This window comes from Pelophylax lessonae, assembly GCF_965119305.1.
Source record: "Pelophylax lessonae genome assembly, chromosome: 13".
Classification (NCBI taxonomy): Eukaryota; Metazoa; Chordata; class Amphibia; order Anura; family Ranidae; genus Pelophylax; species Pelophylax lessonae.
Window position 1 is genome coordinate 96,481,039 of NC_138780.1, and position 16,538 is coordinate 96,497,576.

General features: G+C 42.9%; 1 protein-coding gene across 3 annotated transcripts in view; it reads right to left on the reverse strand.

Annotated features, from left to right (window-relative positions):
* Positions 1 to 4,129: 4,129 nt before the first annotated feature.
* Positions 4,130 to 16,538, reverse strand: part of AP4S1 (adaptor related protein complex 4 subunit sigma 1) — a 116,284-nt gene continuing 103,875 nt past the window's right edge. For all 3 annotated transcript variants that reach the window (XM_082275754.1, XM_082275753.1, XM_082275755.1), the window contains one exon: positions 4,130 to 4,378. In XM_082275754.1, coding sequence (XP_082131880.1) covers positions 4,242 to 4,378 — 137 coding nt within the window. In that variant the 3' untranslated portion in view covers positions 4,130 to 4,241. The remainder of the gene's footprint in view (positions 4,379 to 16,538) is intronic.

Sequence of the window (16,538 nt, forward strand, 5' to 3'; positions counted from 1 at the left end):
GTGTGCTGAGAAAAGACATGGCCTTTCTTCCTCTTGCTGTGTGTTCCTTACACCCCCTCCGCGAGGCTTTAAAGGAGAGACTGGGTGTAATGCCTTTTTTTGTTGTTCGCTGCTAATGATAAAATGGTCTTTTCCCCTGGCATGACTGACTGAAAAAAGAACACTTAACCTGTCATTTCTCTCCGGCAGCCTATGGTTTAGAGGGCAGAAAGAAGCCTCTAATGTACGTCCTAGGGTCACTGCTTGTCAGCACTCAGACATTTGTACAAGTGTAGCGTCTGTTGTATAAACATAATACACTACGTCAGCATTCCCCCAGTCCCTGTGTCCTGCATCCAACTCTCATTTGCTAGCTTTAAACTAACCTGTTCGAAGGCTGCTTACATGAAATGTAGAATGTCAATAGACATCTAAAGCCCCCCCCATCCCAATCCCGATAATCCTTTACCCCCTTTTTTTTTTTTTTAATGGTGCCTGCACTATTTAATGCCCCCAATGTTTACTTTAATTTTCTTTTTTTTTTTCCTACTATAATCATGCACCTTTGTTATCATACTGTCCTTCATACTCGAGGGATGGTTTTTTTTTCTTTTGAGATGCCCCTGCTATGCAGACAAAGCTGAAGTGTTTGTGCAACATGCAAATAAAGCTAACAAATCAATCCCCACAATATATATAGATGCACAAAGCCAATGACCCCTTCTCTGTTCAGGGTAACTTCTAACTCTCCTGGGTAGGAGGCTGTTCCTCGCACTTAAGGGGTTTAAAAAAATTGAAACAAGTTTTGCTCTCTTGTATTTTCTTTGTATATTATAAACATTTATTTAACTTGTTGCAGTTTGAAGAAAAAAAATAAAGTTAATAAAGAAATTAAAAATATACATTTCCAGTACGTGTGCTGAAAAATATCAATTAAAAATATTTGCAGCGTAGAAAGTTAACTGTTCCTTATCAATTCTGTTGTAACAGCAGCCTGCTTCTAAATCGACATGTTGCCTTTAGAAAATAGCTTTCTGCTTTCATATCTTTTACCACTAAGGCTCCATGTACACGGGACGTTGTAAATGGCCGTTTAGGAGCAGTTGGGCGTTTTTTTCAGAAGCCCCTGATCCCACCTGCATGTTATCTTATCTGTCCATGTACACAGGGTCGTTTACAGTCATTTGCAGGCAGTTGAGTTCAGGGACTTTTTTGGAACGCAAATATTTGCGTTTGAACGTGTGTTTCCTGGCGTTTCAAACGCAAAAACGTGACCGAACGTGATGGAAGTACGTTCAGCCACGTTATACGTTTTTTTTTTTTTTTTTCTTCCATTCAAAATCAATGGTTTCCTATGGGAGCCTATTGATTTGAATGGAAGGCGCACCGCAAGTCGGATCAGGATGATCCGACTTGCTGCGACTTGCGCTGTGAGAATCTAGAGGGGGAACTCCACGCCAAAAATGAGGGAAAAACTGCGTGGGGGCCCCCCCCCCCCCAAGTTCCAAACCAGGCCCTTCGGGCCTGGTATGGAATTTGAGGATAGCCCCACGCCGAAAAAACGTGCGTGGGGTCCCCCTCAAAATCCATACCAGACCCTTATCCGAGCATGCAGCCCGGTAGGACAGGAAGGGGGAGGGGTCGAGCGAGCGGGGGGGGGGGGGGTGTTGGTGCTTTGGGGCAGGGGGACCTCTGCACCCCCCACCTCAAAGCACCTCGCCCCCATGTTGATGGGGACAAGGGCCTCATCCCCACAACCCTGGCCGGTGGTTGTGGGGATCTTCGGGCAGGGGGCTTCTCGGTATCTGGAAGCCCCCTTTAACAAGGGTGGCCCCCCAGATCCCGGACCCCCTCCCTATGTGAATGGGTATGGGGTACACTGTACCCCTACCCATTCACCCCATAAAAGGCAGTGTATGTAAATAACGACAGGAGACGTTTTGGAAAGTTTATTAAAAATCTGGTATGGATTTTGGGGGGGACCCCACGCTGTTTTTTCGGCGTGGGGCTACCCTCAAATTCCATACCAGACCCGAAGGGCCCAGTTTTTTTTCCCATTTTTGGCGTGGAGTTCCCCCTCAAGATTCTTGCAGCGCAAATTCGCACCGCAAGTCGGATCATCCTGATCCAACTTGCGGTGCGCCTTCCATTAAAATCAATAGGCTCCCATAGGGAACCATTGATTTTGAATGGAGGCAGAAAAAACGCTGCTAAAAGCAACCTGGCCAAACGTGCAATAACGCCAATGGAAAAAGCTAATGAAAGCACGTTTAACAGCTGCTTTTTCCCGGCGTCAGAACTAGCTTTGCAGCACGTTTTTTCTAATGTCCCGTGTACATGGAGCCTAAGCCTTATGTATGAAAACATCCGAGGAAATGGCTGACAGTCTATATTTTTTCATTGTAGCCAGTTAATTTAAAACATTTAATGCCTATTCACACCACTCAAGTGTGTTGTGGTGCATTAAATGCACACATTGAATTGAATGGGCTGCCTAACATACCACAATGGATGAAAAATCATGTATGCATTATTTTGGCTAGAGCACTGTAATGCACAGTAATGTGTTACTGTGAATTGCATTGCAAGGCAGGGGAGGTGTTGGGGTGTCATTCAGAAATGATTGCACCATACCACAACAGTTGCGGGAATGGGCCCTAATTCAAACGTCAACTTAAAAAAAAAAATGTATTTAATAAATACTACACTATATGAGCAATACTTTGGCTCCTGTTGGTGAGCTTCTTTACACAGTGCATAGCGCATTCCCGAGATTGTTGTGGTATGGTGCAATTATTTCTGAATGACACCCCAACACACACTGCACCTGCCCTGCAATGCACATTAACACACTACTGTGCATTACAGTGCTGTAGCCAAAATGATCCATACCTGATTTTTCATCCATTGTGAACATCGAACAACATCTCCATCATACCGCTTAACAGCAGTAAAAGGCTCATCTTATTTCATCTTCTAGTGAGTGCATTGATTGGTGGTGGGAGATCACTGTGAAGAAGCATCTGACAACACGTGGTGTGTATTGCCTTTTTGTTCTCACTGTGGTTTTTTGCCTACTGTCTGGTGAGCATTTTGACATTCTATGTTCACCATTGAAGGAATTTTTCAAACACAGTGGATAACCCGGGTGTCATTTGACTGTTAATCTCCATTTGGACTTTGTTTATAATGAATTGTGTTACATTTTTGATCACTACCTGAGGGTTTTTCTTTGTACACTTATCTGTTGAAGCACTAAATGTATCGGTCACCAGCGCTACCCATATTTTATATTGCTTTTTGAGGGTTGTACATTCATTTTTTTTGTGCCAGCTGCCATATACACTATTCTATCTAGCGCTCACTTTATTTCTATTTTTACAATTTCTAGTGCTGGTTTGGATCAGATCTGGGTGTTGAGATAACTGGCCCTTTCTAGCTTTGATATGTACTGTGTATGGCCTATTGAAACTCACTCATTTGTGAACCATAAACAATACACACAGATAGCAACACCTTGAGTCTTGTATAAATAGTGCTTTATTTAAAGTCCAGGTGAATACAATGAGTTGCTGTAACCCATCATTGCAACAGTGTTTCTGAGTCTTATGGTAAAATACAACCAGTGACATGGCTTTTTGTAGATCCCAAATTATGCTAAACAACTTGCAAGATTGTGAGCCATCAGTCCATTTCTGATACTGTTTTGCAATGGTATCAGTTGGCTACTATGTAGAAAAGTGCAGGTAGTATGTCAGGACTGATGTGCACACTATAGGGTAAAGCGGGAATATACCCCTTGTCCTTGGCTGCTAATAACAGAAACTTTATAATGCATTTATGAAGAATGTTTTTTTTTTTTTACCATGTCTGCATCACGGTTGTTGGGTATGGGATGCTGGTTCTTAAGGATTATTCATGTTCTGTTATCCAGGTGCCATTTGGAAATTCCCCAAAGGAAACAACAGCAGTAATTGGTCCAAAGCCAAACTCTGCACATACAAGTTTGCAAGGCACTCAACAGGATTTGTCCCACATGCACAAAGTATTGTTTTAACTCCTTGTTGGTAATCTGGACAATGCATCTTTAGCAGGAGACAGTCCATGTTTCACATTTACCAGCAGAGTAGGAAATCCGGGGGGGGGGGGGGAGAGAAAGTGTTTGCTGACCTGACAAGTCACTTTAAAAGGTTGTGTAGGCTGCTTTTAGTCTTTAAGCATTCTGAACTGTAACCATTAGGTGGCGCCTAGGCAGGTAACATTCAGCTGTCTCCCACTTTGTCCAGTACAAGCAGAGGAGCAAGGATTCGGGTCTTATTTGTCTCCACCGCACAGCCATTTAACACCATTTCATCCAAAATAATGTGCACCTTGTCTAGATTAAACATGATCTGTGTGACTGAGTTAAGGCATTGAATTCAGAAAAGTGGTGTTTTTTTTTTATAATTTAAAAACAAAACCTGGTGTCTTTTGTGGATACAGGCCTACAATTTTGGAAGTGGATTTTGCTGGTTGTGCAGGTACATTAATGCACAGGATTTTCTATCCACAACATTAGGGAAAAAAAGTTATGTAATCACTGCTAAATATAGTGAGATGAAAATCACTTACCAAACCACCGAGCAGTTTGGGATCAATTCATATCGCTACTTCATCCTATTTCCAAGACTATAGTGGTTTTTTTTTTTTATTATATAGATACATAAATATAGTAGAAAGCTGAAAAAATAGCAGAACATCTCTCCTGTGCTGCATGTAATATATGGGATCAAGGAGAATTAGTGTAGACCTCAATGGAGGTCAAAAGAAAACAAAACATTTCCTGACAACTTTGATAATAAACTGGATCCTTTCTTCCATATCAAAATAACCGATGCATTATATCTAGACTCGTGCTTTTGCCCCTCTGCATTGAAAATAATTATAAAAAGAGAAATAATAACTACTGCTTCTAGTACAAGATATAGAACACCCACTTTGAACTATACTGCTGTAGATCACACTAATAGACAATGAACTATTCTTTACATAAGGGAAAAATAGTTTTCTCTACTGATTTTATGTGTTCATATATAAAACATTTATTACCTGGAAATTCTATTGCTTAAGTTTATGGTCTGATGGAAACAACTCTGGTTTGGGGATCATAAACAAAATGCCCAAGTCCTGGATAGAGGTAGCCATCATCTTCCCTGTTGAGAATAATAAAGGAAATATCCCCTTGGTGTATGGGACTATAAAGGCAACTGCTAGCCAAATATGTAAAACAAATTTGTTCTATGCAAAACATGCAAATTTCTGGGTTGCAGGAACGAAATTTGGACCGTGTATTGCCAGCCTTCATCTCTGTGGCCTTAGGAGTTTTGGAGTTGTTAAAGCAACAATAAATGCCCAAATGGTCTCCTTTAACTACTTTAGCCCTGGAGGATTTGGCTGTTCAATGACCAGGCACTATTTTGCGATTCGGCACTGCGTAATTTTAACGGACAATTGCGCGGTTGTGCGATGCTGTACCCAAACGAAATTGATATCCTTTTTTTCCCGCAAACAGAACTTTCTTTTGGTGCTATTTGATCACCTGTGCGATTTTTATTTTTTGCGCTATAAACAAAAAAAGCGAACATTTTTAAAAAAAAGAATGTAAGAATCTAAATTTTTTAACATTTTAGGCCAATTTATTTTCTGCTACATATTTTTGGTAAAAAAATCCCAATAAGCATATTTTGATTGGTTAGCGCAAAAGTTATTGCGTTTACTAACTACGGGAAAGAGTTGTCATTTTTTTTTTTTTAAACTAGTAATGACGGCGATCTGTGATTTTTTTTTTTGGGGGACTGTGACATTGCGGTGGACAAATCGGACCCCTGACATTTGACACTTTTAGGGGCACCAGTGACATTACTACAGTAATCAGTGCTATAAATATGCACGGTTACTGTAAAAATGACACTGGCGGGGAAGGGGTTAACATTACTGGTGATCAAGGGGTTAAGTATGACCCTAGGGGCGTGATTTTATCTGTCAGGGGGCTTGGCTTGGTTTGTGAGATCATCACAGAGATATGCGATCCTATATAGCAGGATCACATAGCCTCTGTGATAATCTAGGGGACAGGCCCGTACACACGATACGAAAATCGAAAGGGAAATTTCGTCCGACAAAAGATCTGCCAATTTTCGGATTGTTAGCATAGTGCTTTAGACAGCAGATTACAGATTTTCGGACAGGCTATAAAATTTTTATCGTACGTCAACACAATGTCCGATTTTCGCTTAATTAGTAAAATTTTTGTCTGAAAAAAATCTAAGAGCAAGACTAGGCATGCTCAGAAACTGAAGAACACATACAAATCAATTTCTGAAGTTGAATTCTGTCGTACAGGAAATTTCGTATGAAAATAACCTTCACTTTCGACATGAGACAAGCATGCAACAAAAAATGGACGAAAGATCATTCGATAATCTGATCGGTACGGGGTTTGAATCTTCTCAGCTTATCATTCAAAGACAAGAGCAATTCAGAATTAGACACCAAGAAAAAGTTGCTTAGGTCATGGGAGAATCACATGGAGTGTCTTCAGTGAGATCCTGTTTTTGGCACCTGCAGCCAAATTCTGAACATAACTGGAAGATTTGGACCATAAAATCTTGCATGCATGTGAAAGAAAATTAATTTCTGGTACAAGTTCAAGCTCTGGCTGCAGTATGCACCTCCGCTCCAGTACTGTCCCCCAAAGACCTACCTGCTCACCAAACCAGTATCACTTCTTTCCTGGATTGAATGAGACTTGGGGGGGGGGGGGGTTGATTTACTAAAGGAAAACAAACCGACTGTGCACTTTCCAAAGTGCAGTTGCTCCGGAGCTTAGTAAATGAGCAGAAGCAATGTCGACTTCCAGCATCCAATCATGTGCAACAAAAATAATGTTTTTTTTTTTTTTTTTTCCTTGCACGTGATTGGGTACTCTCTGCACAGTGAAACTTTGCCTCATTTACTAAGCTCTACAGCAACTTCACTTTGCAAAGTGCACAGTCATTATTCTATATATTCTAACCAGTTTAGGATCAATTCCTGTCATGCCTCCCAAACCACAAAATATTGTTTGATGTATAACTACATATATACTACATTGAATTTAATATAAAGATCATAATAATGTAGTTCCTTGTCTTTTCTAAAATGACATAGGGAATCGTGTACCTCTATCTTCTATATCCCTGAAGAAAGGTGGTGGTGGTCACCTGAAACGCATCAGTTACTAGAGGAACACTCATTTCCAAGACTGTTTCAACATTACTGATGAGCAAACTTTCATAGCCGTGACATTTTATTGTTGGTTACTTGTACTTTTTCTGTATAACAATTATGTGACCCAAATATATTATTCCCCCATCAACACAGACCGTGTTGAGAGGAGAATTTCACCCGGCCGAGCAATTCTCTTCTCCCGGCGACTGAAGTAAGTGACTATTGGTAGCAGCTGCTAGTGATCGTTGCAAGAGAATCCAGTGGGCTACTTGTACCCAAGTTGATCGGTCAATCAATTTGGTACGTTCAGCCTGCCCGTTAACGGTTTGAATATTTGCCAGTTCAGCAGGAACTGTGTATGACTGGCATTATTTCCTTTCATTTAGGACATAGAAAGTCAGAGATTGTTGGGGTATAATGCTGCGACTACTGTGTTTGGCAAACAAAACACAGTAACCAACCTGGTATACCCCAGCACCCCTTTTTTTTTTTTTTTGCTAGTGTCTTAGGCAGATGGATGCCTTTTCTTTAATCTGTATTCTGTTAGGCTAGCTGGATTTCGTCCATAAGGATTATGGATCAAGATTCCTCTACAAGCTGCCAATGTGGCAGGAAGGAGGCCTCCAACCAGATGATAGAACAACTAAAAAGTATCCAGGATCAATACTTGTAAGCTGGTTAAATCTTGCTGTAAAGCAAATGTATGTGTATAAAAAAATGGAATTTTGACTTACCGTAAAATCCCTTTCTCTTAAGTTCATTGACGGACGCAGTTCTCTCCGATTCACATCAGTAGGGTTAGACTGCCCCCTACAGGAGTAGGACACTAGGCAGAAAAAAGTTCTGGCTACACCTATGGGCAGTCCCAGAGGGTACACCCTCTCTCTTCCCACATAGGATGTCAGTTTTGTATCAAAGCAGTGCCAGAAAGTAACACCAACCCAACTCAAAAATAGAGGGGCGGGTACGGCGTCTGTCAATGAACTTGAGAAAAGGATTTTACGGTAAGTCAAAAATCCAGTTTTCTGTATTGTTCAATGATGGACACAGTTCTTTCTGATTCATATCAGTAGGGATGTCCCAAAGCAGTGCCTTAAAACTAGGGGTGGGAACAGCAGAAAAAATAGTCCCCAAGGCTAAACATAGGACTCAGCAGAACAAAACAATAAACACCCTCAAGGAAGGCCAAAAGCCAAAAAAAATTATGGCAAAAAGAGGCATCTGCAGATGCCAGCACACATCCACCTTATAAAATTTGGCAAAGGTGTGAACAGACTACCAGGTAGCCGTCTTGCAACCTGGAGCACAGATGCCTACTAGGTGCCCGAGTAGTACGTGCCGAAACAGGGAAAGGTAGGGCCTGACCCTTAATAGAATAAACCTGCACCACTTTTTTTTTTTTTTCGATCCATCCGGGAATAGACGCAGCAGACGCACACAGTCCCGTTCACGGGCCATCTGTAAGTACAGAGAGCGAGTCTGACTTACGAAAAGACTCAGTCGCCAAGTACACCTTGAGTCCCTGCACTCTAAACAGAGTAAGCAATGCATTAGGATGTGAGGGCTCAGGACACAAGATGGGAACACAATGTCTCCTCGCAAGTGAACACCAGAAACCACCTTCGGAGGGAAGGACGGATTCGGACGAAGTACTACTTGGCCCCATGATCAACATATAGGAAGAACAACAGGACTAGGCAGATTAAAACTGACATCCTATGCCGAAAGAGAGAGGGTGTACCCTCGGGGACTGCCCATAGGAGTAGCCAGAACTATTTTCTGCCTAGTGTCCTACTCCTGTAGGGGAGTCAGTATAACCCTACTGATATGAATCAGAGAGAACTGCGTCCGTCAATGAACGATAGAGAAACTAGGTCTTCTGACAGATGTTGATTTGGGCTGTGGGAATATCAGAAGCCTTGCAAATGTTGAGTGGTACTTCCTGTATACCAGGGTAGGTAGATGGGGGGGGGGGGGCTGTAATGATAATTTGATAGTGATTATGAGGGAAGACATTGCTAACAGACAAGGGAGGAGGAGGTGGAGACTTTGTGGCTGGAGCTTTAAAGGGACAAAACAAATTTATTGTGGGGGTATGTTATATAGCAGTGGTCCTCAACTCCGGTCCTCAGGGCCCACTAACAGGCCAGATTTTAAGTATTACCTTGTGGAAATGCAGACTAGAGTACTGCAATCACTGAGCAACAAATTATATCACCTGGGATGTATTTCAGTTATCTTGCAAACCTGGCCTGATAGTGGGCCCTGAGGGCCAGGGTTGAGGACCACTGTTATATAGGTCCCCTAACATTGAGTAGGAAGAGACAAATTTATTTCACAGAGATGGTGGGGAGGCAGGCAATTTTATAATCATGGACATTAGGCTATCCTGATTCTGTCTTGACTAGATGGAACTACACACTTAACCAAGGCTTGTCATTTCTTGAACGTGATGCAGGACAATTTCATGAGTCGAATGGTGGAAGTCCCAACTAGGAATAATGCTCTGCTGGGCCTACTAATTACAAACAACACATAGCGCTCACATTAAATGTGGACAGCTGCATTATTGTAAAAGAAGACACGAGGGTAGGACACTAAATGGGATCAAATTCTTGAAACAAAGAATGCGGAAGTAAAGTGGGAGCGTGTTTGGGACATATTAACTACTTGCCACCTGCCCACCGTCAAATGGCGGCAGAGCGGTGCGGCTCTCATTCTGGGAGGACATCATATGACGTTGCCCCAGAACGGGCACTCGCGCCATTTTCCTAGGACACGGCGCGACCCTGATCTTGGTAAACAGCCAATGACGTACCCATTGTGTCCAATCACAGCTGGTCACATGTAAATGAGGAAGTGCTGTTTATCGGCACTCCTCGCCTCACACTGTCAGAGTGTGTGGCGAGGAGAGCTGATCAGCGGCTCCTCCTCAAAGGGGAGTCCAGGGCAGGTAATCAGGTCACTGATCATCAGTTCCCTGATTACATTAAAGAAAAAACAGTGCACATCAGTGACACCAATCAGTGTCCCTCTGTACCGCATATCAGTGCCACCTCATCAGCGCACATCAGTGAAGGAGAAAAATTACTTAATTTCTGTCAGTAAATTTTGCAAATAAGAAAAAGTTTTTTCAAAATTTTCTGCCTTTTTTTTTACTAAAAAAAAAAAAACCAGCGGTGATTAACCACTTAAGCCCCGGAGGATTTGGCTGCTAAAGGACCAGGGGTTTTTTTGCGATTTTTTACTGCGTGACTTTAACGGACAATTGCGCGGTCGTGCGACGCTGTACCTAAACGAATTTGACGTCCTTTTTTTCCCACAAACAGAGCTTTCTTTTGGTGGTATTTGATCACCTGTGCGATTTTTTGATCACGCGCTATAAACAAAAAAAGAGCGTAAATTTTGCAAAAATAACAATATTTTTCACATTTTTTTATATGAAATTCCCCAAAAAAAAAAGTAAAAATCAAAATTTTTTAACATTTTTCGGCCAATTTGTTTTATGCTACCTATGTTTGGTAAAAAAAATCGCAAAAAGCGTATTTTGATTGGTTTGCGCAAAAGTTATCGCGTTTACTAACAAAGAGAAAGATTTTTGTCATTTTTGGTGTTTTTTTTTTTAACGCGTAATGGCGGCGATCTGCGATTTTTTTTTCGGTACTGCGACATTGCGGCGGACAGATCGGACCCTTGACTGACATTTTTGACACTTTTGGGGTTACCAGTGACATTACTGCAGTAATCAGTGCTATACATATGCACTGTTACTGCAAAAATGACACTGGCAGGGAAGGGGTTAACTTTATTGGGAAGGGAGGGGTTAAGTGTGTCCTAGGGGCGTGCTTTCTACTGTGTAGGGACATTGCTATTGGTGTAAAAGCAAAGATCAACCGTTCTACATAGTAGAACGGTCAGATCTTTACTTTTACACAGGGAGAACTGACAGGCAGCTTGTTTACACAAGCTGCTCTGTCTTTCTCCCTTCACAGGAGCGATCGTAGTGTGGCCGGCGGACATCGAGTCCGCCGGTCACACGCACTGACTTGCCTGTGAACGAGCCGCGGCGGGCGCGCGCCTCGGCGGGCGCGCGCCCGCTCGCTATAGGCTCGCAAGTCAGTGACAGGCGAGTGACGTACCGATACGTCACTCTGCCTGGCCGGGGCTGACCGCCGCAGTATATAGTCGTGCGGCGGTCGGCAACCGGTTAAATACCACCCAAAGAAAGCTCTATTTGTGTGAAAAAAAGATAATTTCATTTGGGCAGGAAGGGGGTGAAAGTGCCCTGTATTGAAGTGGTTAAACAATGGCATTCATCAGCGCATTCCGACAAATAAAAGAACGAAAACCTCAGCGGCTAAATACCAATGTAAAAAAGGCACGTTAATGATACAAAGACGTCCTTTAAAAAAATATGAGGCTGAAGGGTTAACACTAACATTCCAAAACTTCAAAGAGTGCAATAGGAAATGCAAGAGTGCAATCAGGGCAAATAAAATTGATTACAAGTGACATATTGCTTAGGAGAGTAAAAAAAATGTTTTAAATATATTAATAGTAAGGCCTCATTCACACTGGGTGCCAAAAATGCCACTTTTGGAGGCATTTTAATTTTTTTTTTTTTTATTGCCTGTGTGCGGTTAGAGGCAGAAAAAAAAACCATAGCCAGAACATTCAGGAGAATTTTTGCTGCTAAGGGAAGCACGTAAACACACATTAATACAGTACTAGGCTCATCAAGCACTTGAGTGTTAATTTCAATGGCCAGAAGCCATGAATATTCTGCCCAATGAAATGGATTTTCCAAGCACCTGACGCGTCTAAATGCGTTTGCAAATAGGCGGCTTTAGGCCAGGGTTTCTCAACTCCGGTCCTCAGGGCACACTAACAGGCCAGATTCTAAGTATTACCTTAGGGAGATGCAGACTAGAATACTGCAATCACTGAGCAGCAAATTATATCACCTGTGATTTATTTCCGCTTTCTTGCAAACCTGGCCTGTTAGTGTGCCCTGAGGACCGGAGTTGAAAAACATTGCTTTAGGCTCTTTAATGACCCCCCTTTTCTCCTGCCAGGAGAAAGGCTTTTAGAAAAGCTGCGCAAACACCCAATGTGCATGGGGCCTAAAAAGGCTAAGTTCAAATCTAAGTGGTTCTAAGTGCTGTTGGCGTGGGCTCAGCAGCCAAAGGCACAGCTTAAGATTTTAAGACTACTTTGTGAGTAGGGCATGTAGGCCAAGCAAAGAGAGCTACAGAATCCCCATACCAGGGCTGCTGGTTGGCATTTATTCACCTCCCGCCCAGCCAAAAAAAAAAACGAAAGGCCGAGTGGGAGCATTGTCATTCGGGGAGGACATTATATGACGTACTCCCATTCGTGGGCCTAATGCACACCCGAGGGGGCGTGCAGTTGAGTGATCTATATCCAATGGACACAGCAGAACACAGATTGGTGTACCGGGCCACTGTGCCAGGTACCATGTGATCGCCATGACCAATCATATCAGTTGTCAACCGTGGCTTTCATTCAAAGCCATTGTTTGTATTATTAAGATCTCTATAATTGGTCACAGTGATTACATGGTACAGGGGCCAATCACAGCAGACCTGTACCATGTGATAGTTGTGACCATCACAGTAGTAAACAAGGTTTAATGAATGAAACCTTTGAACAGTGTTAGAGATTACAGTGATGATAATAAGCAGAGTAAATCCCCCTAGATTAGTACAGTATCACTATGGTGACACACTACTGCTCTGGCCACACAGTATGTAGAAAAAAAAACAAAATTAAAAAAATAAAACTTTTTTTTTTTTTAACATACCAGTTAGTGTCCCTGACCACCAAGCACACCAGGCATATGGTGATGCTGCACTACTCTGGTGATAGTATGACGTGGGGGGGAGAAAATGAAAAACATTTACATTTTTACTAAACCCAGGACCCTGCATTCACTATATCTGGTCTCCCACAGTACGCAGAACATCGAAATGCAATTATTTTACTAAAAATAAACTGCTAAACACCTTTTCTCATCAGCAGTATATAGCAGTCTTGTGACTTCTATCAGTGTCCAGGAGAGCACTGGTTAAAGCTTGAAGGAGACGTTTTCATTCTCCGCTGATTATCCCCTGAGGCTTCAGGACCCCTGCCCCACTGCATGAACAGTGCTGATTGGCCCTGTGCTGATCACATGCACTCTCCCAAAAAAGAAAAAAAATTCTAGCTATGCACACCTAACTGCGCATGTGCAGCTTGTCCCTGAGGCTCTGCTCTATCAGCAGATGGTTTGGGGTCTGTGGAAGGCAGGATCAAACAGCCTTTTTACACAATGCAGAGGATTAACCCCTTAAGGTTCCACAGTAGGTATAACAAGTGTGCTTTACTGCATACACAGACTGATTTGACTGTTGTGGGTTTAGTAACACTTTGATTTCTTCATTTAAAAAAAACAAAATTGTGACAAAAATGTACAACTTCAAAAAACTCACCATACTAAATACATTGGGGTGTCTACCTCATGAAAAGGATTCATTTAGGGGGTATTTATACTGTCCTGGCATTTTAGGACCTCAAGAGATGAGACAGACAGTACATTAGGATTGATCAGTTTTCAAATGTATACCAAAGATTGTGGACTCTGACTTTCCTACAGACTAAATAATATACACTGATTTTTTAACAACGAAATTTAGCAGTATACATTTTAGCCTAAATTTACGAAAAAAGATTAATTGCAAAATTATATACACTGTTTTTTTTTTTAATTTTCAGATTTTTTTTTAATTTTCAGAATTTTTCGCTGCTAAAGCAAAACAATAAATCCGGGAGGCAAATAAACACTGCCAAAAGAAAACTCTATCTGTCTCAAAAAAATTATAAAAAATGTCATATGTGTACAGTGTTGCATGACTGAGTAATTGTCATTCAAAGTGTGAGAGCGCTGAAATCTGAAAATTGATCTGGGCAGGAAGGGGTCAATATTGTCATGTGTTTGTGTGCTTCATTGCACATCCCTCAGCTAGACTGCTTTGGATGTTTCAAAGGTGAAAAACGTCCTATGTCCTCAATTGGTGAGAGAGAAAATATGATACTCGCCGTAAAATCCTTTTATGGATCCTTGTTCTCTATAACCCCTGTATGCAGCAAAATAAGCCAAAGGTGAACAAGTTTATAGGTCCCTTGAGGGACTACAGGAAAAGAAGTAAGGCTCCGTTCACATATATGCAAATTTGATGCGTTTTGATCCAGATCCGATTCGCATTACATGAAAATCAAGCTGGCTTTCTATGGAGCCGGTGCACGTGTGGCACTGCAAATTTAAAAAAAAAAAAAAAAAAAAAGTCCTGTGCATTTTTTTGAGCACTGCAGTGTGGTTTATATGCAAATTCCAGGCACATTGCCGTTTTTGGGAACGCATCTGAATCGCACGTGTCATCAGTTTTCAACATGAATTCGATCCGTTAAAAAAAAAAAACTAGCATGGGGTCCCCCCCAATCTATACCAGGCCCTTTTGGGTCTGGTACAGATTTTAAGGTAAACCCCACGCCAAAATGTAATGTCCCCCCCCAATTGATACCAGATTTACAAATGGCATGGGGTCTCCCCCAGAATCCACACTAGATCCTTATCAAAGCAAGCAGCCTGGCAGGACAGGAAAGGGGGAGGACGAGCGAGTGCCCCGCCCCCCCGTCTGAACCACATGTCCTCCACCTGAGGGGGGTTCTTTTGGGCAGGGGGGGCATTGCCCACCACACCCCAAAGCACCTTGTCCCCATGTTAATAATACCAACCCAACTCAAAATAGAGGGGCTGGTACTGCGTCCGTCAATGAACTTCAGAGAAAAGGATTTTATGGTAAGACAAAAATCCAATTTTCTCTATCGTTCATCGACGGACGCAGTCTCTGTTCTCCATAACAGTAGGGGCGTCCCAAAGCAGTGCCTTAAAGATGAGGGGTGGGAACCACAGAAAATAATTCCCCAAGGCTGAAACATAGCCAAACAGGCCACATAGGACTCATCAGAGCAACAAGATGAGACCCACCTGAAAAAAACATTAAACACCCTCAAAGACTAAAAACACCCTTAAACAGCAGCCTGCAAAACTTTGGCCAGACCAGGGTCACTTGGTGCCACCCGAGGAGGCCTTGAAGGACTTTGATCCTTTATCACTTGTCCCTGAGGGACGAAAAAGCTTTTTGTGTGCTGAAAAGGAGGGAGTCCTTACCCATGTTAGCCTGTGGGAGAAAGGTACTCTTACCCCCTGTAGCCCCAAATAGGCGATCACCTTAAAAAGGTAGATCAGTCAAGGCCTTCTTTGGCTAAAATGCTAGTCTGCGGATCAGACATCAAAGTATACGCCGGAGGACCACTGCCGACACAGACAGTCGGGCCAATATTGGAGCGGCCTCCAGCGAGGCATCGCAAACAAATTGCAGCCCCTGCAGCAACTGGTCCGTCAGCTCCACATAGGTAGGGGGGAGCTGTACCCCCTCCAGGTCACAGCGTAGTAACTTAGCCCATTCAGTCAAGGTTTGCGACACAAGGGCAAAAGTAAACACCAGTCTTAATGCAGACCCCGCCAGGGAGTACATATTACAGGCCACCGACTCCACCTTTCTATCCGCTGGATCCTTAAAAAACGGGGAATCCTCCACTGGGATCATGGTAGCTTTATTCAGTCTGGAGACTGGAGAGTCCACCATAGGTGGCACAGTCCACTTTTTAATAAAGGACTCCTCAAAGGGGTAGCGTCCAGCAATCCGCTTAGGCACCCCAGGGGGACGCTTTGGGTGATCCCATTCTTTTTTGGCCATGTTGTCAAAATAAGCAGGAAGGGGGAAAACCTTTGCCACTCTGAATGGCTTGTAAGTGCCAAACGTAACCTGCCCTGCAGTCGAGGCTGCATCCTCCATTTTAAGGGTCTCACGCACGGAAATAACCAGTGGGCCCACCAGCGCCTTTTCTTGCGCGGTGGTGGCGGGAGAGGTGTCACCCTCACTATCAGAGGAGACAGGGCGCAAGGTAGTAGACCCGGCAGGGAGACACACGTTTGCCATGGCTGAATCAGATTTTTTTTTAAGAACGTCCAACCGCGCTATATCGTCCCCAAGAAGTCAGGCAGAACGCACTGAAGACCCCCAGCAGAGAAAGACCCCCCAGACTCACCACCGGCACCACAGATGCACCAGAACGTCTGTAAGACAGCCAGCGCATGACTTCAGCGATCTCGATCAGTAGAGAAAAAAAGTGTCAGCACCAGGGTATAGGGAGGGGCTCCACCACCAAAAAAACGCCTCTAGGGACTT